General features: G+C 39.7%; 2 protein-coding genes across 2 annotated transcripts; both read left to right on the top strand.

The window, feature by feature from the left end:
- Positions 1-5049: 5049 nt before the first annotated feature.
- Positions 5050-5997, top strand: LOC132242175 (olfactory receptor 56A3-like). The gene has a single exon (XM_059711089.1). The coding sequence runs from the start codon at positions 5050-5052 to the stop codon at positions 5995-5997; it is 948 nt and encodes a 315-aa protein (XP_059567072.1).
- Positions 5998-14033: 8036 nt separating this feature from the next.
- On the top strand, positions 14034-14981 carry LOC132242174 (olfactory receptor 56A3). Its single transcript, XM_059711088.1, has one exon. It carries the CDS (start codon positions 14034-14036, stop codon positions 14979-14981), a length of 948 nt encoding a protein of 315 aa, XP_059567071.1.
- The last annotated feature ends 7277 nt before the right edge of the window (positions 14982-22258 follow it).

The raw sequence follows: 22258 nt of genomic DNA, 5'->3' as shown, positions 1-22258 counted from the left end.
TTAACTGAAAAGAGCACATCAGTGAGAATAATATTCACATAGTAAATGTTAGACACCTTGACTGTTTTAGTAAAGATGCCTAATTTGGCACAGCAGTTGTTGGGCTACAATATTATTGATTAAGTAAATGAATGTATAACCAAACATAATAAAACAAATCCCAGTGTATTGTTTGAAAATTGGGACAGACATTAAAACTCTTAGGATTGCTACCTAGCAAAAGGCATATATTATGTAGTAACTAGAGGCCTGGTGCATGAAATTCGGGCATGGGGTGGGAAGCGGTGGGGGTGAGGGATGTCCCTTGGCCCAGCCTGCACCCTGCAGCAATCTGGAACCCCTCAGGTAGGGTCCTAAGGCCTGGCCAGAGATCAGGGCCTATCAGGGCTTTCTTTCCCCCGAGCTGCTGGCAGCTGGCCCTGCCCCTGCTGCTGCCACTACTTGCCATCTGTGTGGTGCTACCTTCCTCTCCCCTGCCACCAGTCACCCCCCTCTGCAAGGCAACAGGTGTGGGGTGCGATTGCTTGGCTGGCCTTGGCATCTCTCTGCAAGGCTATCGTGGGGCGATGGTGGGGCTCCCAGACCAATTGCATCGCACCTGCCTTGGCTGGCTTGGCACCAGTGTGTGTCATAGCGTGGTCATCCAGAAGGTGGTCCGGACGGTTGTTCTGCTGTTCAGTTGTTCTGCTGTTTAGTCATTCAGTCAATTTGCATATTATGCTTTTATTATTATAGATTAGTTAGACATAAACAACCAAAAACATCTTGGATTTTTATACTAAAAATGTCATAAGAATAGGGCTTCTTGAAAACATTTCATTCAAGTAGAACTATTGGTCAGACATTAAAAAGCTAGGGAGTGATCTGAGTGTTTTATAGTTACTACAAACTATAGGAGTGCACATAATTGGATTTATGTACTTTTTTATTAATACATTTTTGGGAAATCAGAGCTTAGTACGCACTGACATTTTGCCTAAACCCTCTTGCCCTAAGGCTTTGCTTTTGTATAATTAATAAATAAATAACAACTAATACTTGTATTTCCTAAGTATTAACATTCTACTCATTCAACTGGTACAGGGTGATGACTCTGAGATTCTACCTATGCCTTCGTGGGCAAAATTAATTGCTTAGGGATCACAGAATGTGAAGAACTGAGAGGAAAGCTTTCTACCTCAGGAATAAGAAGATGCTGGGCTCTTGAGTCTCTGGCCCCTTCAGGGTCAGCAAGGCAGTCTTTCCCTGGGGAAGCTCAAGCATAATTCTACCTTCTGAAAGCCAGAATGTAACAGACTCAGACAGATAGAGCTGGAAATAGCCCTTCCTGGCAGAGATCACTGTCTCCATCCTGTAAGTCTGGCTCCACTAGAATGGGAAGGCACTAAGCTACCACTGTGGTATTGGACAGCTGGCTAGAGCAGGGACTGTGGTGGGACTAAAACCAGGCTTTCAACTGGAAAAGCTGTAGGATTGAAGTTGAGGATAGGAGCTTGAAGGGAAAGTAGGGGAGAAAATGACAGGGCTAGATACAGATGGCTGTGCCAAAGCAGAGCCCAGACTTCTGTGTGCTCTGGGGAGAGGTGAGGTCCAGATGGAGGCTCAAGGATCTGTGGCAGAGTATCATGTGGGTGATGTCTTAAAGAGCTTTAATCATACTCTTACGGGAAAATGAAGAATGCAGATTTAAAAGGGAAAAAGGATTCCCAGTCACACACCCTTGATTATCATTACTAAGAAATCTTGACTAGTCTGCTTTTTACTGCCTTTCTCATTCCCTAAAAGTACTCTGGTCCCTTTCTGATTTTTTCTTTACTTCCTTGTCCTTTCTACTTATACCCAATCTCTTCTGTTTTGATTTCAGTTTTCTCTTTTCCATCTTCTCTCCACTATCTATGTCCTGGGCATGTATGCTTCTGTTCTCTCCATTCTTTCCACTCACTCTCTCAGTCTATCCTCCACCTATTGGCTGAGATTCACTCCACTGTTAACAGCTTCCTCCACGCCAACAGAGGTACCCAGGGAAGCAAGCTTAGATTATTGTGTTCCACTCAATAACGTTCTCTGCTCCCTTCATCATTATTACATTCCTTATCCCTCTCTTGCCTCCAAGTCCTATTGAACAGGTTTGACATCAGAAATACTATTTTTTTAAGATTAAGACAAATTCATAGCCACCTTCTCTATACTCTTAATTTAGTGCCCAAAAAGGTAACAGAAAAGTCTCTGCCCAGATGTGGGCCCTGTAGTCACAAAAAGCAACAATCTTTTTTTAAAAATTGTTTTATTGCTTAAATTATTACAAAGGGTATTACATATGTGTCCTTTTTCCCCCCACCCTTGACAATCCCCTGGCCTCCCCTACCCCCCAGTGTCTTATGTCCATAGGTTATGCTTATATGCATGCATACAAGTCCTTTGGTTGATCTCTTACCCCCCTCCCTCTTGCCCCCCACCCCTCCCTGGCCTTCCTGCTGCAGTTTGACAATCTGTTTGAGGAAGCTCTGCCTCTATATCTATTATTGTTCAAAAGTTTATAATGGTCTCTATTATCCATGAATGAGTGAGATCATGTGGTATTTTCCCTTCATTTGACTGGCTTATTTCACTTAGCATAATGCTCTCCAGTTCCATCCATGCTGTTGCAAATGGTAAGAGTTCCTTCTTTTTTACAGCAGCATAGTATTCCATCGTGTAGATATACCACAGTTTTCTAATCCATTCATCTACTGATGGGCACTTAGGCTGTTTCCAGATCTTAGCTATGGTGAATTGTGCTGCTATGATCATATGGGTGCACATATCCTTTCTGATTGGTGTTTCTGGTTTCTTGGGATATATTCCTAGAAGTGGGATCACAGGGTCAAATGGGAGTTCCATTTTTAGTTTTTTGAGGAAACTCCATACTGTCTTCCATAGTGGCTGCACCAGTCTGCATTCCCACCAGCAGTGCACGAGTGTTCCTTTTTCTCCACATCCTCTCCAGCACTTGTCGTTTGTTGATTTGTTGATGATAGCCAGTCTGACTGATAAGGGCCTAATCTCCAAAATTTATAGGGAACTCATACAACTTAACAAAAAGAAGATAAACAATCCAATCAAAAAATGGGCAAAGGATCTAAATAGACACCTTTCAAAAGAGGACATTCAGAAAGCCAAGAGACATATGAAAACATGCTCAAAGTCACTAATCATCCGAGAGATGCAAATCAAAAAGCAACAATCTTACAGGTTGGATCACTGTGGTTTGTTCGTGAAATAGCCCATTAGAGATAATAATTTTGCCCCAGGAAGGCTGTCTACAGGCTATCGGAGACAATGAAGTGGACAGTGACACCATTTAAGCTGCACAAAGAAATCTAACAATTGGGGAAAAGAAGGAAGAATAATATAAATACAGCGGGTTAGAAGGAGAAGCATGAGGAGGTACTGTGAGAGTAAAGGTATCTTTCAAAAAAGAGGTCAAGAATCCTAAGACTAGTGTGCAACTCTAGTATCAGTGTCCTGGCACACACTGATTCTTCTGATTGTTATAGTCACATTAATCTTTAAGGTCTTTTCTTTGCCTTTGGTATTTGAAGTTAGAAGATGAAATCAAGGCTTACACACTTAGATATATCTAGGTGTGAAATTATTTTTATTTATCTCACTGAGATTCACTTGAATTCTTGAATTTAGTTATTGATGTATTTCACCTCTGCTGAAAAATTCATAAGTCTCTATCCATTCTCTCTCCCCCTCAATCTGGAACTCTGACCATATGTAAGTTATTCTATCCTCTATTGTTTTTGTGGGCTTTTTACTCATGATATTTTTCTTAATTATTTTATTTTATTTATTTTTTTTACTGCAAGCAACTCTATCTTCAGAAGGATCTGTGTTGAAGTTCTCTGAGGCCTGAGATAAAAGCTGGTTCCTCAAAAAAGGATTTGGGCTTACTTCTCTCATCGGTGTTTCATCTTATATTTTCTGGGGCCACTACAATTTAGGATAACTTTGAATTCCTCTTTGAGCCAAACTGTTGATGTGAACTCAGGCTGCAAAGTCACATGAGGACCAGCCTGCAGTTCAGGTTTTACAGGGAAACTTCTACCAGTATACAATGAGTCTGAGGAATTTTTCTGAGTTTTCTTTGAATTCAGGTGGGGATGAGGGATGGGGATGAAAAAGTGAGTTTATTTCTAGCCCCTTTATTTAGGATATAGTGCTGTAAAGGCCTAGCATGTGGAATATCACCTAATAGGTTTGTCACCTGCTTCAGCCTGGATTTTACTTCTGTCCCTGAGGTCTATTAGGTAATGAAAACTGGTGCTTTAGTTCATATAATGCCACAAATGCCCTCTGGTTGAAAGCCAACATCAGTGTTTGATTTTCATGTCTGGATGTCACTCAATCTGTAGCCTGATAATTCTTTCTTTTTGCCTGCTATGGATACATTCAAGGTATTCAAATATACATATAGGTATAGCTATAGCTATAGAAAAGGATACTGGCATATATAGAGACATAGACTAACCATAGATATGATTATTGTTCATTTACATAAGGAGATTTACTCTATGTACCCAGACCATCATGCCTCTAAAGTGCTTTTATCTTTTACTTCCTTAAAAACTTAATTGGGGATACTATAGCCTTTAAAATGTATACTTATACATTTTAAAAATTTAAACTAAAATGTTCTCTTTGATTTCATATGTTTCATTAAAATAACATTTGATGCTCAAATGATTTTTTACTCATTAAGTATTAACCAAGAAAACACTAAAAAATTTCTCCAGTTCACACAGGAGAAGATATAAAATGAAACATAGATGAAAGAACAACAGGGAAACATTATTTTACACATTCAACAAATATTTTTTAGCCACCTCTTATGTGTTAAAAAGTGTGCTAGGCACAAGGGTTGTGGGATAGATGAGGTGGGCTGTGTCCTTATCTTCATGGATCTTGCAAGCTAAGTATTTAGTTATCAGAGTCTATGATAGAATTAACTCCTTCTTTCTTCTTCAGCTACTCAAAGACATCTACCTCACAAAGTCACTGCCAATGCTGCCTGATAGCAACAGCTCCCTCGCCACTGAAGTCTCTGAATTCCTCCTGAATTGTTTTGTCAGATCCCCCAAGTGGCAACTTTGGTTGTCCCTGCCTCTCAGCTTCCTCTTCCTTTTGGCCATGGGGGCCAACACCACCCTCCTGATCACCATCTGGCTGGAGGAGTCTCTGCATGAGCCCATGTACTACCTGCTCGGCCTCCTCTCTCTGCTGGACATGGTGCTCTGCCTTACTGTTATTCCCAAGGTCCTGGCCATCTTTTGGTTTGACCTCAGGTCCATCAGCTTCTCTGCCTGCTTCCTTCAGATGTTCATCATGAACAACTTCCTGCCAATGGAATCCTGCACATTCCTAGCCATGGCCTATGACCGCTATGTGGCCATCTGTAAGCCTCTGCACTACCCATCCATCATCACTGACCAATTTGTGGCAAAAGCCATTGTCTTCATCTTGATCCGGAATACATTTCTCACTGCACCAATCCCTATCCTCTCTGCCTGGCTCCATTATTGTGGAAAAAATATCATTGAGAACTGTATCTGTGCCAACCTCTCTGTGTCCAAGCTCTCCTGTGATAAAGTTGTCCTTAATAAAATCTACCAGTTAATTGTGGCCTGGACTCTCCTGGGCTCTGACCTCATCCTCATCTTCCTCTCCTACACATTCATCCTTCGAGCTGTGCTTAGACTCAAGGCAAAAGGGGCAGCTGGCAAAGCTCTGAGCACTTGCGGCTCTCATTTTATTCTCATCCTCTTCTTCAGCACCATCCTGCTGGTCTTTGTTTTTACCCATATGGCCAAGAAAAAGGTTTCCCCTGATATCCCTGTCTTACTTAATGTCCTACACCATGTAATTCCTGCAGCTCTCAACCCCATTGTCTATGGCGTACGCACCCAGGAGATTAAACAGGGGATTTGGAAATTATTAAGGAGAGGTAGGTGACAGAAGAAAGTAATTGTGTTCTTGCTTTGCTTTTCACAATAAAGAATACTCACAATCACGATCAGAAGGCAGGGACTGAAAGAAATGCAAATCCTAATCTCTCTGGACACGCCTAATGATATGAACTATATTGTTTCCCTCATATGCAGGATTACATCTTATTTCTTATTATTTTATGATATCCTGACAGAAACTAAGGATATAGTTGTGTAATTGCTCACTATGCTACTCAGACCGGGGGCTATGAATTTTGATAAGTCAAGCATCAAAACTAATTGCCTGATCCTGATGAAATCTCCAGTAGAGCCAGTGGAGATGGAAATTCTATACTAATTAAAGATTGTAGTTGGTAGGAAGTATCAGTACTTAAAGATAGTACATGGGCTTGGGAGGGTAAATAGATTAAAAAACAACTTTTAAATAGCCACTATGCTTTAACATTTTTCTTTGGGCATTTAAAAATATTTATTGAAAGTTATTTTATGTCCAGCAGAGTGCTAGAAAATGGAAATCTCAAAAAATAATCTTGATCTCATTATATAAAAACAACACATAGTCTGGTGGAAAAGACACGCATATGTAAAATCAATTATATTGCAATGTAATAAGAGTTAGATTAAAATACATAAATAAGGCAGTTTTTTTTTAAAAAAATATTTTATTGATTTTTTACAGAGAGGAAGAAAGAGGGATAGAGAGTTAGAAACATCGATGAGAGACAAACATCAATCAGCTGCCTCCTGCACACCCTCTACTGGGGATGTGCCTGCAACCAAGGTACATGCCCTTGACCGGAATCGAACCTGGGACCTTTCAGTCTGCAGACCAATGCTCTATCCACTGAGCCAAACCAATTAGGGCAATAAGGCAGTTTTGTAGCCCAGAAGGGAGAGGAATTTATTTCTCTAGGTGGGACTCACTTACCTATTTGACTTCTTCTTTCAGTTTACTACATGTAAACTGCCTTCCTAGCAATTTTGCAAAAAATGTGAACCATATTTATGCCTTTGGGAAATTTTACTGTTTGTTCCTCTGCCCATGGGTCTTCTTGACCACAGTATTTAAAATAGTATTCAACAATATTCCCCCCAAACACAAATATTTTCTTAATGCCTTCTGTGTTTCACTGGTCTGCATAGGATTTATCACTGTCAATGACCATAACATTTTACTCATTTATTTGTTCAGTTAGTCTCCATTCACTAAAATGTAAACAGCATAAGGGCAGGAATTTTGTTCTGTTATGTTCACTGCTGTATCTTCATTGCCAGAACAGTGCTTGGTGTATGGTAGAGACCCATAAATGTTTGTTAAATAAATGATTAAATAAATGTTGTACAAATGATTGAATGTATGCTAGTAACTAGGATTATAATTCAAACATGGTCCTTGTCTTCTGGGTTATTACATTAGATGGCAAGCGTGTGGGAGAGAGCATATTCATGCATGAGCTTATGATCTGAGAAACTATATGGAACATCATTATAGGAAGAGGTAGAGGCTCAAGGGTAAGATCAGAGTACATTTTTAGGCACGCTGAGTTTGATTACCCATGAGACATATAAGTGGAAGTACATAGTAAGCTCTTGGACTTACAGCTTTGGCACTCAAGATATAAACAGTATGGAAAAACAAAAGTAAATCATAGTCGCAATTTTAGTAATGAACAAAAAAGTCACAAAGGAGAAAAATTAACATTACATATGGAAGTTTTAAAGATAGCCACTAATTCTTTGACATTTCTCCCATGAAGAAGTCAAGTCCAGTCTCCCTTCTCTTTAATGGCTCACTTGTAACCAATAGGATGTGACAGAGTGGTGTTGATTATAAAATGTGTAGAAAATAAAATATACAACCCCCCCTAAAAATTCCTGACAGAATTCCAATGGGAACTTACCCTATCATATAATAGTATACGTTAAAAAGATTAATAATAAAAGTGTGGCATTGCTGTAAGAAAAGTAAAAATCATCAATGATGGAATAGGAACACAACCATATAAATGTAAGGACTTGGTAAATAATAGAGCTGACATTTCAAAGTAGTGGGAAAAAGATCAATTATTATCTCTACTAGAGGCCTGGGGAACGAAATTTGGGCATGGGTAGGGTCCCTAGGCCTGGCCGGCAATCAGGGCCAATCTGTGGGGCAACTGGTGAGGCAACCAGGGGTCTCCGCTCAGATCATCCTTGGCTGGCCTGGTGCTGCCCACTCGCCAGCCCCAACCCCGCTGTTGCTGCCGGTCACCTCCCTCTGTGGGGTGACCGGTGGGGCCATCAGGAGCCCGCACTCACACCCATCTTGGCTCTCTTGGCACTGCCAGCTCTCTGACCCCGCCCCCTGCTACTGCTGCCGGCAGTTGCCTCCCTCTGTGGGCGACCCGGGAGCGGGGGGGGCGATTAGGGAGCCCCCACTCACACCTGCCTTGGCTGGGCTGGCATGGCCTGCTCACCAGTCTCACCTCCTACAGCCACTGCCGGTTGGGGCCTGCGGGCTGGGGGCAGCTCCTGCATTGAGCATCTGCCCCATGGTGGTCAGTACACATCATAGAGACTGGTCATTCCACCAGTTGTTCTGCTGTTCTGCCTATTTGCATATTAGGGTTTTATATAGGTAGATATGGAGAAAAATAAAGTTAGACCTATATTTAACACTATAAATAGGAGTGATATTCAAAAATACCTCATAACTGGTACAGCACTTACATACCAACAAAACAGTTGCCTATTCAACCCATGCACTGGACCTGGACATGGATGCACCCTGCTCTGCTGGCATTACCCCACTACTTGATGATCATGGAGGGGGTGTAGGAGACACCATGACACTGTCCAAGGTAGAATTGATAGCACTTGGAGGCCCAAAGTAGAGGATATTTATAAAAATAGCATGCAGTATTATTAGTTGTTTCATGGCTGATGTGACTACAGTAGTGTATACTAACTTACTATCAGTCTTTACTCTTGGCAATCTAAACCACAGTAGATATAAATACAGCAATATAAAACATAAGACACTAAGTTAAAAAAATTAAGACAACCAAAACAAAAGCACTTCTGTGATATTGTGGAATGTTCCTTACATGAATTCCCCAAAGAAAACCTAGTAATAGAAAAATATACATATAAATGAGCAACAGACATATCAAAAGATGTTCAACTTCACTAGCTAGTAGGGAGAAGACAATCAAAACTACAATTAGATACCACCTCACACCTGTTAGAATGGCAAGTAATAAGTGTCGGAGAGTGTGTGGAGAAAAAGGAACCCTCATTCACTGCTGGTGGGAATGTAAACTGGTACAGCCACTGTGGAAAACAGTATGAAGGTTACTCAAAAAATTAGGAACAGAGTTACCATATGACCAGCAAACTCTATTCTGGGTATTTACTCAAAAAATTGAAAATATTTATTCATAAAGATATATAGACCCCTGTATTCATTGAAGCATTATTCACAGTGGCTAAGAGATGGGAATAGCCAAAGTGTCTCTTGAAAAAGGATTGGGTAAGGAAGATGTGGCACATTTATACTATGGAATATTACTCAGCCATAAGAAGAGATGAAATACTGCCATTTGTGACAAAATGGATGGACCTGGAGAATATCATACTAAGCAAAATAAGATAGAAGAAAGTCAAGAACTCATATGTGAGACAAAACCGAGAGCAACAAATAAACCAACAAGGCAAACAGACAAACAAAAACTCATAGCCCTAGCTGGTTTGGCTCAGTGGATAGAATGTTGGCCTGCAGACCAAAGAGTCTTGGGTTCGATTTTGGTCAAGGGCATGTATCTTGGTTGCAGGTTCCTCCCCAGCCATGGCCCTGCTTGGGGCTCCTGCAGGAAGCAACTAATCAATGTATTTATCCAACATTGATGTTTCTCTCTGTCTTTCCCTCTCTCTTCCACTCTTCCTAAAAATCAATGGAAAAATATCCTTGGGTGAGGATTAACAAACAAACAAACAACCCCAAAAACTTTATAGACACAGGTAACAGTATGGTGGCTACCAGAGAGAAAGGGGGGCTAGGGAGGTAGCAAAGGATAAATGGAGTTAAATATGTGGTGACGAAAACAGATTTGACTTTGGGTGTGAACACACAATACAATATACAGATGATGTATTATAGAATTATATACTTGAAACCTACATAATTTTATTAACCAATGTCATCCCAATACATTTAATAAAAATTTTTTAAAGAAAAGGAAAATAGAGAGTTTGACTTAACCAAATTGGAAGATTTCTGTGGAATAATGGACAGATATACCATAGACTTAAAGAGATATTATCAGTATCTAGCCAACAAGGGGCTCTAATATTTAAAACATGCAAGGAAATTTTGTAAATATGCAAGAAAAACAAAGAATTAATAGAAAAAGGCAAAAGATGTGAATATGTAATTCACAGCATAAAAACAAGTGGATAAACGGCATATAAAGAATGCCCAGTTATTAGAAGAAAATAAAATTAAAATCATGAGGTACTATTTTACATCCATTGAGTTTTATAAAAAAAAGCATCAAATAGTGTACAGAATGTGAAAAATAAAGAAACTTAAGGAATTTCTAGTGAGATTTAGTAAATATTTTGGAGAAAAATTTGGTTATTTCTAGTGAAATTAAATATGATTGTATGCCATAACTGGAAAAAATTTCTGCACATACATTTTTAAAATAGGTCCATAAAGAAAGATGTACAAGGATTTTGACAGTAGCATTATTTTTGGTAGCAATTAATTATAGGTCACTGTAGGTGTTGGCTACATATATAAAAAGAATAATGCACATAATAAAAATTAAACAGCAGTGAAAAAATAATGAAGTTGACTTACACATAGCAATATGTATAGATTTTTAAAAATTAGAGTTGATTAAAAATAATTACATCAGATTTATAAGCCTATGACATTTATATAAATTAAATAAATAAATAATAAATAAAACTAATATAATTATATAAAAATTCTCCCATAAATGAACATATAGCTAAATAAGCATACTGGAGATTCATTAGAAAGACACATTTTAAGTACACTAGAGTTTTCACTTTCCTAAAGGGAAAAGAAATAGGAGCAAGGTCGAGATATGCAGAAGAAAGAAAAATAAAGCAAAAGAAGGGCTTCAAAGAAACTGATGACACTTTTTTCCATAACACAAGGAATATGAATAATTCACGTAAGGTCAAAAGAGAAAATTTAAAAAAAAGGAACAAATCATGTTTTGTAATAACCAGTTGTATATTCTATCCTGTTTAAAAATCTTTCACTACAGCAAACATTATTGTAGGATTCTCTCTCTGAATAACACATTGCATTTCCTCAGTAATATTTTATTTAAAAATTCCCTGCATTTTTATCACTATAATCTATATATATATATATAAAAGCCTAAGTACTGAACGACTGAACAACCTGTCGACTGATTGCTATGATGTGCACTGACCAACAGGGGACAGACTTTCAATGCACAGGATCAGTCTCTCTTTTGTCTGGATCGGGCCTGCGGGGATCAGGCAGAAACCAGCTATCCGACGTCCCCTGAGGGCGGGGTCCCGGATTGCAAGAGGGTGCAGGCCAGGCTGAGGGACCCCACCAGTGCATGAATCCGTGCATCGGGCTTCTAGTGCTACAATAAGTTAACAATGATCCATTCAGTATCATGGTTTGGAATGTACCTATCTAAAAAACATGTGCAGAAGCTCAGAAGGACTTCTGAGTGAGCCTTTGGATTCATGGAAGGTGCCAAATGTGCAGGTGCAAATGAGTATGAACATGTGTGAATATTTGTAGATCCCTATACCCAGGAGACTGATTTGTTGCCTACAGAACACACTGTCAATGTAAGGCTGGAGTACCAAAGGTCTTTTCTTTTAAGAAAAAAAATAAGAACCTATAACATCATTTTCTCATCTGCCTGCCTGTCTATTCTGAAATGGCCTTTTGGGCCCAAGGAAGTAGGTATGGAGAAGTTCCCAGAGGGCAGAGTCCCTTAAGCTCTAGAGTTATAATTACCCCTAATATTTGAGGAATTAATCAGAGCACAAATGTCAGTGGAACCAGACTCCACAATTCATGTCCTTTGTGTGTCTGAGAGGCAGCTAGACCAAGATTATCCACAAGACAGGAGAGACCCATTTCTTCAGCCCAGGTCTGTGCTCTGTTCATTCCTGTGTCATTTCAGCTGAAGTAGTCCAAAGGTGGGGTAGCAGTGACTGGCCTGTCTCAGGTCAGGGGGCACATGTGAGGCCCTGTGCTCTGGAAACTTCTCTTTTGTCCTCCTTTTGCCTTCTCTGCTCTTTTGTTTGATAATGACAGATAGAGAGAGGCCAGGGTTTGTCCATAGGAGGTTAATGGGCATGAAAGAGCTAGGAAGTGCATTGAAGTGAAAATTGGGTTTTTAACAACGAATATAAAGATTTAGGGGCTTTAGGAAGAAAAATCTGTCCACAATGTTTAAATCATAAGGTAGGAATTAAATTTATTCTATATAACTTCAGAGGTTGAGAACAAAGAACACAATTGGTGGCAAGTGGGGATTAGAAAGTAGTACTTCAGATTTCAGCTGATGCTAAAGAATTTCTAAAAGCTACTGCTGCTATAAACAGAAAATTATGCCCAGGATATCAAAATTACATGTTGCTGGATCCAGTTGATATTGTCTAAAATGACACTTAAGAAAGAACCTTAGTAGAATACTTTTTCTTTAATGTAAACCAGAGCACCACATTGCTTTATTTTATAATTCTTTTTCTCCAGCCTATTCCATATGTCAGAGTTAGTCAAGTTGGTGAAAGACCCTGGCATTGCCCACATTACTTGGTATTATTATCCAATGTCTCCAGGATTGCATTCATTTTAGAGAATAAGGACAATTTCTTATTTAATGCTGTGACCCACCAGGGGTGGGAAAACTTTTTGACTCGAGGGCCACAATGGGTTCTTAAACTGGACCTGAGGGCCAGAACAAAAGCATGGATGGAGTGTTTGTGTGAACTAATATAAATTCAAAGTAAACATCATTACATAAAAGGGTACGGTCTTTTCTTTTTTTAGCTTTATTCATTTCAAACGGCCCCCCGCAGGCAGTAGTTTGCCCATGGCTTCGGGCCTAGTACCTGGAAGAATGCTGGGGGAAAGGTTGAATGATAATGGCAACATTGCACTAGTGCCTGGAAGGGGAGAGTGTGTACCCGGATCATTATATTGAAGATGGAAAGGGCAATAGAAAGGAGATGGAAGGACTTTAAAAGTGGACTTCATCACTCTCACACTATTTCAATCAGAAGAATCAACTTTTCATCTTGTTTAATGACAGGTGTCACTCCTGTGACATTGCTAATTTTCCTTTTAAGGCCATTTCTTCCAGAAGTTAAGAATTCTACAAATATGAAGACATGAGAAATAGAATAAAAGTAATTTTTTTGAGCAGGGTCCATACCTATCAAATTAAAATGACTTAAGAGACAATATGCAGATTTTTATTTTCAGTGTATAATTTTAAAAATCTCTAGTTAAAGCAAAATAAATACTACTGAAAGGTCAGAATAGGGGTGGCATGGAGGTCTAGGGGAATTTATCTGAGACCCTAGTTTTTGCCAGGGTTACTTGGGTATATCATTATGGTTGAATAATATATATATATATATATATATATATATATATATATATATATATATATATTAGTCTTTTTGGTTATTATAAAAGGAAACAAACTTATAAATACAAATTTAGAGACTCACTTGTCACAAAGTAGATTTCTAAGTAATTTTCTCCTATTCTTTACTGTGAATACATAATAATCTATTCAAAATAAACCTTAAACAAAACAAATATGTATAAATCATATTACTTCAGTACTCTCTATATAGCATGGCACATACAGAAAAATTCAGTTGCCTCTGGATAACCGAGTGGATCCACTAGTTAATCTAGGTAGAGCAAAGTGTGTCTTCATATATTTTGAGTAGAAGCTAATTATATCTTAATTTTACAGATCACTAAAATGAAGCTATAGAAATATATGACAAATTATGACAGCACACCAAAATGAAACCACCTCTATTGAGGTTTCAGACTTTCTCCTGAATTGTTTTGTCAGGTCAACCAGTTGGCAGCACTGGCTGTCCCTGCCCCTTAGCCTCCTCTTCCTCCTGGCCATGGGGGCCAATGGTATTCTACTAATCACCATCTGGCTGGAGACATCTCTGCACGAACCCATGTACTATCTGCTTAGCCTGCTCTCACTACTGGACATTGTGCTCTGCCTTACTGTCATCCCCAAGGTCCTGGCCATCTTCTGGTTTGACCTCAAGCCCATCAGCTTCTCTGCCTGTTTCCTTCAGATGTTCATAATGAATTGCTTCTTTGCCATGGAGTCCTGCACATTCATGGTCATGGCCTATGACCGCTATGTAGCCATCTGCCACCCTCTACGATACCCATCCATCATTACTGATCAATTTGTAGCTAAGGCTGCCATTTTTATTTTGGTCAGAAATGTCCTTCTTACAGTGCCCATACCCATTCTCTCCGTCCAACTCCATTATTGTGGGAGAACTGTCATCGAGAACTGCATCTGTGCCAATATGTCAGTCTCCAGGCTCTCCTGTGATGACATCACCATCAATCGTCTCTACCAATTTGCTGGAGGCTGGACTCTGCTAGGATCAGACCTCATCCTCATCTTCCTCTCCTACACTTTCATACTGCGAGCTGTGCTGAGACTCAAGGCAGTGGGTGCCATGACCAAGGCCCTAAGCACATGTGGTTCTCACTTCATCCTTATCCTCTTCTTCAGTACCATCCTTCTTGTCTTTGTCCTCACTCATGTGGCTAAGAAGCAGGTCTCCCCTGATGTTCCAGTCTTGCTCAATGTCCTTCATCATGTCATCCCTGCAGCCCTCAACCCCATTGTTTATGGAGTGCGAACCCAGGAGATAAAGCAAGGAATCCACAGGTTACTGAAGAAAGGATGGTAATAAGGACAACTAGATCTCTGAATTCTTAAAACAGAATGACTTAAAAATAAGGTAATGGGAACTTGGGTTGATACTCAGCTCAGAGACATAAGTTCAAGGAGAAAAATAAAGAGCAGATTTTTGTGATGATCTTTTGTTCTCTCATACTGCCAGCATTATTAAAATCAACACTCATATATGATCCTAAAAAAAGGAGAAAAGTGGTTTTAATTCTGAAACAATTTCTTGACTCTTTCCCTCCCCTTTAAACTCCAATGCTTCCCCCTGTTATTTCTGTAACTTAAAATTTCTTCCAATCTTTATGATTCTGTTTAGTCTAAAATGTGAGAACTCAGGAGGATGAATCCTATAGTGCAGAAGTAAACCCCACTTAATATTGTATTTACTATTTCTGTACATGTAATTAAATAATAACTATAGATGGAAATGTTCATGCCTGTAACTTATTATTAACCTGGTTGCATAATACTGTTGTGAAAAGACCACAGTATTTTATTTTTAAATATTTATTGTTGAAAGTATTACATAGGTTCTCTTTCCCCCGCCCCCATTAACCTCTTCCAGCCCGCTTCCATCCTCCTCCCACCCCAGACCCTCACCACCCTATTGTCTCTATCCATGGGTCATGCATATATTCATACAAGTTCATTGGCTGATTTCTTCCCACCCATCTTTCCCTGCCTTCCCTCTGAGGTTTAAGTCTCTTCTTGATTCTATTTTTGATCATCAGTTTATTTGGTTCATTAAATTCCACATATGAGTGAGATCATGTGATACTTATATTTCTCTGACTTGCTTATTTTGCTCAGCATAATACTCTGCAGAAGACCACAGTATTTTAAATGTCAGTACCAAATAATGAAAAGTCCATAAATAGGACTCTTTTACTTATCTCCAACAAGGCCAATAACTTTTTTCTCCTTATTCTTAATCAAGCAAAGCCTGTGTCTATACTCTCAAAAGGGTATAGCTCTTGAAAGAATTGCTCACATGTGGAGAAATGAGATTTACTGGGTATAGGAGAAGGAATTATCATGTAAAGTCTGTTTCTCAATGTCTTCACACCATTGTCTGTGTTTTAAATCTCCTCTTCAGGATTCATGATGACTCAGTTTGTGATGTGCATGTAGAGCTCTGCCTTGGTGCACTAATATGGCACAGTATCAGAAGATATTCCAGCAATGACACTGAAATATACTAGGGCATGCTATTAATTAAAGAAAGACTTTCAAGCAACTACTCCAATACAGGAACTTTGTTAGAGCACCAAGGTATGAAGGTGCAAAGAAAAAATTTCAATCATTGAGGAACTCATATGCTGTTTAGATAGCATATAAAGCAAACTACGAAGGAAGGTTGAAGGAATGTTTTCTTCTACATAGAAGAAAGTATAAAGAAGCATAAAGGGAGTGACTTGAAAAAAAGAAAAGGCATGAGTTGGTGAGTTAGAAGTTCTGCAGTCTAGGCCGTGCACAGCCACAAGTAAGATGCATGACAGGGAGCAAATCAGCAGCCTCACTGAGTTTCAGAGTCCTCATCTGTTACATGAAGACAGTGACCTAGTTATTTTAAAACATATTTCTAGTTCTAAGGTCTATATTACCATGTTCTGTCTCAAGACAGCCATCAATCACACTGATTCTCTTTTTTCATACTTCTTCCCTGTTTTTAAACATAATTTTTATTTCTTAGTTACAGTTCACATACAATATTATATTAGTTGCAGGTGTACAATATAGGGATTGGGCATTTATATAACTTACAGCATGATCACACCAATAAATCTAGTACCCATGTGACATCATACATAATTATTATAATATGATTGACTGTACTTTACATCCCTGTCACTATTTTGTAATTACCAATTTGTACTTCTGAATCCCTTCCCCTTTTTCACCCATCCCTCAAACCACCTGCCTCCCATCTGGCAACCATCAAAACGTTCTCTGTATCTATGAGCTTGTTTCTGTTTTGTTTGTTTATTTATTTATTTTTTTATTTTTAAATGTATTTTAGAGAGAGAGGAAAGGATAAGGAAAGAGAGTGAGAAAGGTAAATGTGAGAGAGAAACATCTATTGGTTGCCTCCCATTTGTGCCCTGACCAAAAATCGAACTGTGATCTTTCAGTGAATGGGATATTGCTCAAATCAACTGAGCAACACTGGCCAGTGCATGTTTACTTTTTTTTTTTTTTTTTTTTTTTAGATTCCACATATAAGTGAAATCATATGGTATTTGTCTTTCTATGTCTGACTTATTTCACATAGCATAATGCCCTCTAGGTCTATTCATGTTGCTGCCAATGGCAATATTTCATTATTTTCTATGGCTGAGTCATATTCCTTGTATATATGCATCACTTCTTTATCCATTCATCTATTGATGGACACTAATGTTGCTTCCACATCTCGACTATCTTATCTAATAAAAGAGAAACATGCAAATTGACCATAACCTCGACACCCTTCCCATTGGCTAATCAGCAGGATATGCAAATTAACTGCCAACCAAGATGGCGGCCGGCAGCCACGCAGCTGAAGCAAACAGGAGGCTTGCTTGCTCCATTGACAGAGGAAGCCAAGGTTCCCCGTTTGCTGCAGCCCAGCTCTGAGCTGCACTCTAAGCAACTATGTTGCAATTATAGAAACTAAACAAGCTCCAGAAACCTGCTTTCAGCCAGCTTCGGCCTCAGAGCTTAGAGCTTCTGTGATGGCAACAGGGTTTCAATTATAGAAGCCAAACAGACCCAGAAACCTGCTTTCAGCCCTCAGAGCTGGAGCTGGCTCTCAGCTCCAGTGACAGCTTTAGAAGGTAAATAAATCCCAGAATAAAAAAAAAGAAAGAAAGAAAGGAGAGGCTGGGAGCTTAAGTTGCCCTCCAGCCTGAAAACGGCTCTCAGGCCCTCACCCAGACTGGCCAGGCACCCCAGTGGGGACCCCCACCCTGAAGGGGGTGTGACCAGCTGCAAACATCCTTCAGCCTGTCATCCAGGCTTGCCAAGCACCCAAGCAGGACCCCCTCCCTGATCCAGGACACTTTCAGGGCAAACTAGCTGGCTCCCACCCATGCACCAGGCCTCTATCCTATACTACAGGCAGGGCAGGACAGCACGAGCTGCCATCCGGGCCCCATGTGCAGCCCTGGAAAGCGGGGCATAAGCCCCGCCACCAGCCTGGACCCCTGTGTGCCACCTGAGCCCCCAGCTGGGACCACCGTGCCACCTAAGCCCCACACTGCTAAGCCCCTCCCCCAGCCGGGACCCTATGACTATTGGAGAGCAGGAAAGTGTCGCTGGGCCCTGGGTTGCTGTGGTGATCCGGCCATCAGTAAGTAGAAAAGCGCCGCCTGTAGGCAGCCCCCAGCTGCGCCTTCTTCCTGGTCACCATGAGGATCCAGGAGCAGGAAAGCAAGCCTGGCCTGCGAGCAGCCCCAAACTTTGCCTGCTCCCCAGTTTCCATGGTGATCCAGGAGTAGGAAAGCAAGCCTGGCCTGCGGACAGCCCCCAGATGGGCCTGCTCCCCAGTTGCCATGGCGATCCAGGAGCAAGAAATCCCAGCTTGCAAGCAGCACCCCCATCCTGGCCATAGCTCAAGGGAGAGTACAACATGCAGTGAAGGCCAGGAGCCTGAGAGATCAACACAGAGGGGCTCCTGCTCCAAGCCTCCATGGCAGGCCCCCAGCAGACACACACACACACACACACACACACACACACACACACACAGACACACACATGGGACACCTGTTCCAAGCCTCTGCTGCCAGACTGTGGCCATCAGTAGGACATCCACTGAGGGCTCCCAGACTGTGAGAGGGGCAGGTTGGGCTGAGGGAACCCCATCCCCCAGTGCACGAATTTCATGCACCAGGCTTCTAGTCTACACTAATAAAAGAGAAACGTGAAATTGGTGTCACTCTGCTATGCCCACCAGCCAATTGGATGAGTATGCAAATTAACCCAACAAAGATGGCGGTTAATTTGCATATACAGGCGTGGAGCCAAGATTGAAGGCTCTGAGTGGACTGAAGACTGAAGACTGAAGAGCCTCCCTGGGGCCGCAGCAGCACTGTGGCAGGACCAAAGGCCTGGGTCCCTGGTGCAGGAGGAAAACCGGTGTCGGCAGCCAGGGGAAGGAAGGCCTATGGCACAAATCTCTTTGTGCAATGGGCCTCTAATTGCAAATAATGCTGTAGTGAACATGTGGATGCATATGTCTTTTCTAATTAGTGTTTTGGATTAATTCCTAGAAGTGGAATTGCTGGCTGAGTCCTTCTTTGTCTCTTGTTTTAAGTCTATTTTGTCTGGTATAAGTATTGCTACCACAGCTTTGTTTGTTTTGTTTCCATCTTCATGAAATGTCTTTTCCATCCCTTTACTTTTGATATGTGTCTGTCTTTCAATCTGAGCTATACTTTTTCCCTTTAAACATGGGTGTATATACTTCCCACATTGTCTCATAACCGGTGAAACTAAATTTGAACATTGTGTCAAGGTTAACTTCCAAATACTATAATTTATGATTTTGTTCACAGGCCAAAATCCAAGCATGTTTGGAAGATCATTTATACATTCACATCATGTATAGATCCCAGCCTGTATTCACCTGCCCAGGTCTATTTCTTCCTTGGTCCAATAGCCAGGAGGCTCCGATAGACAAAGCATTTCCCTCTGAAATGCTAGTTGAATCTTCATTTTGTCTTTAGGATTGACAAGATGAAGACTCAAACATTCACATGTTTCTGAGGATTACTGATGTGGGAAATATCAATTCCATTCAGGGAAAGTCTTGTTACATCCCAAATTGTGGGTTCCTGCCTTCTGACCCCAAAAAGAAAATGTGTCAAAGTCTACTATCAGTACAATTCCCAAAGTTTAGGCCATTTAACTTGAGGCAAAATATCGGATAAACCACTGATCTGTTTAAGGTACAGTACTCTATGCTTTGTCAATTTCTTTAATCCTCCATCCAGTAATGAAACTAAATCAATCTTGAACTTCATCTGATGGTCTTTATTTACATAAACGTTGGACTCCTATTATTATCTGCTTGAAAATGAAAACGCATTTACATCATCCTAACAATAAACAGTAATTTCAGGTACTATTATGTTCAAATTCCATTTATACAATACATTCTCTATGATACAGACTAGTATAGCCAAGTAAAATCTCACTCTTGCAAACCATACTATTTCAGAAGAAGTTCTTAATTCAACATATTTCTAATTAAATATCAATGAGAAGGATTCTCAAAATAAACATATGATATACTTCTAAAGCAAATTTAATCAACTGCTACTGTAAAATATATACTGCTTGCAACTTCTAACTGGTATTTACCAGCATCGTTTGATAAATGCTCTAAAAATTATGAGGTTTAATATTGATTCACATCAACTTATCTCAAAACAAACACAGATTTTTTAAAAAATAAAATGGCAGAATGAAACTTATATGAAATGACTTTGCAGAACTGAGGAATTTATAACAAGCTTTTTTTTTTACTAAAAGAGAATTTTGAATTTTGAATTTTTTTGTATTATTAAAATATCTGCATTGTTTGTCTACTAATTTTTAAAATGTGGGAACAGAAATTCTGGCTTACTTATACATTTTATGCCCTATTTCTATGTGAAAAACACAATAAAGAACAACAGTGGCTGTATTTCACTCACAACATATTATATGAATTAATATTCTCCTCAGATATTGATGTAAAACTCAGGAAATGGATAGGAAAAGCAAGTTATCCCTTGCTGGTGACTCAATTGATTGCAGCATTGTCCCATACACTAAAAGATTTTGGGTTTGATTCCCAGTCACGGCTTATATGGGAGGCAACCAATGGATGTTTCCTTCTCACATTGATGTTTCTTTCTCTCTCTCTCAAATCAATAAAAACATATTCTCGGGTGAGGATTAAAAAAAGCAAAAGCAAAAGCAAGTTAGCTGGTTTAAAATGTTTAATAAATGATCGCAATAATAAATGAAATCTCTCTGATTTGTGTCTGCTTAACCACAAAGAAAAAAGGAAATCAGAGAATTAGGGTGAATTTTGAGTTCTTTGCATGAAAACGATGAGAATGCAGAATATAAAATATTTGAAAACAGAGTGAAAAGATTAGAAGCTCAAAGTTCTTGTTGATTAGCTTTATGCATGTCAAAGACTTGTCTCCTATCACTGTTAAGTGCATCAAGCAGATATCTTAGAGGACATTCCAACCAACTCTGGAGATTGACCTAAGAATATGTTTCAATTTGGTCACGATGTGGCAGTGGTCGTGCACACTAAACTTTGGAACCCATTTTTTTGGACCAATACATCTAATATATATTCAACACCTGATATGTGCCAGATATGTCAGGATCTAGGAACTGAGGATAAGATCATGAACAAAAAAGACAAGCTGCTTTCAATCCAGGTACCTTTTAAGGTGAATTCGATTTAAGGGAAATGTAATTATTAAATAGGTAAATGAATAAATAAAAAAAGAAAAAGAGATGGCATAATGTGTTTGAGAGATCTGAAATAGCGGAAGAAAGTCATTCTGGGTACAAATTTGGGAATGTATACTCAATAGAGGTAATTTTTGAATTGAAATGTTAATGCTGAGAAGTTAATCATTTGAACATGCAGAGTAAGACTTTCCAACCAGATGGAGCAATAAGTACAGAGGCCCAAGTCAAGAACAAACAGAAGCCCAAGAAGTAATGGACATTCCTGTAGTGGGTGGGAAACAGCCACGGGGAGACAAAGACAGAGGTCCAGGGCTGTGGCAAAGAGATGACTATCATCCTAGAACTAGCAGAGGCATGGAGGCTAATGTAGGATAATAGAATGAGAACGCAGGTCAGAACCAAAGCAGGGACTAAATCCTACAAACTAGAGACCTACAAAAGAAGAGGCTGGCGTTTTAACGCCAGACCTATCATCATAATGTTACTAGAGAGGGAATGATACAACACAGAGATGTTATATTTTGGGTTTCATTGGAATAATGCTCAACACGAAGGCATTCTCTTCAAATATTGCTTGATTGAATAATTGCATCTGCATTACTCCTAGGCTGGATGCCACAGGAGGCAGATCTGAGCAAATGGACAGTGAATATTGCTGGGGTAGCTGTAAATAAAGGAGAGCTAAAACAATTACCTTTCTTGATATACTTTACCAGGGATTTAAAGATCTGGGATAGAGCAGGGTGGGGTGAGGAAATTCAGCCTGGTCCTTTAGGGATTTTAAGTTTTCTTTCTATTGACTAAATATTTGGT

This window comes from Myotis daubentonii, chromosome 9, assembly GCF_963259705.1.
Source record: "Myotis daubentonii chromosome 9, mMyoDau2.1, whole genome shotgun sequence".
NCBI lineage: Eukaryota > Metazoa > Chordata > Mammalia > Chiroptera > Vespertilionidae > Myotis > Myotis daubentonii.
Note: the sequence above shows the minus strand (reverse complement) of the source record. Positions and strands in the feature narration are given on the sequence as shown.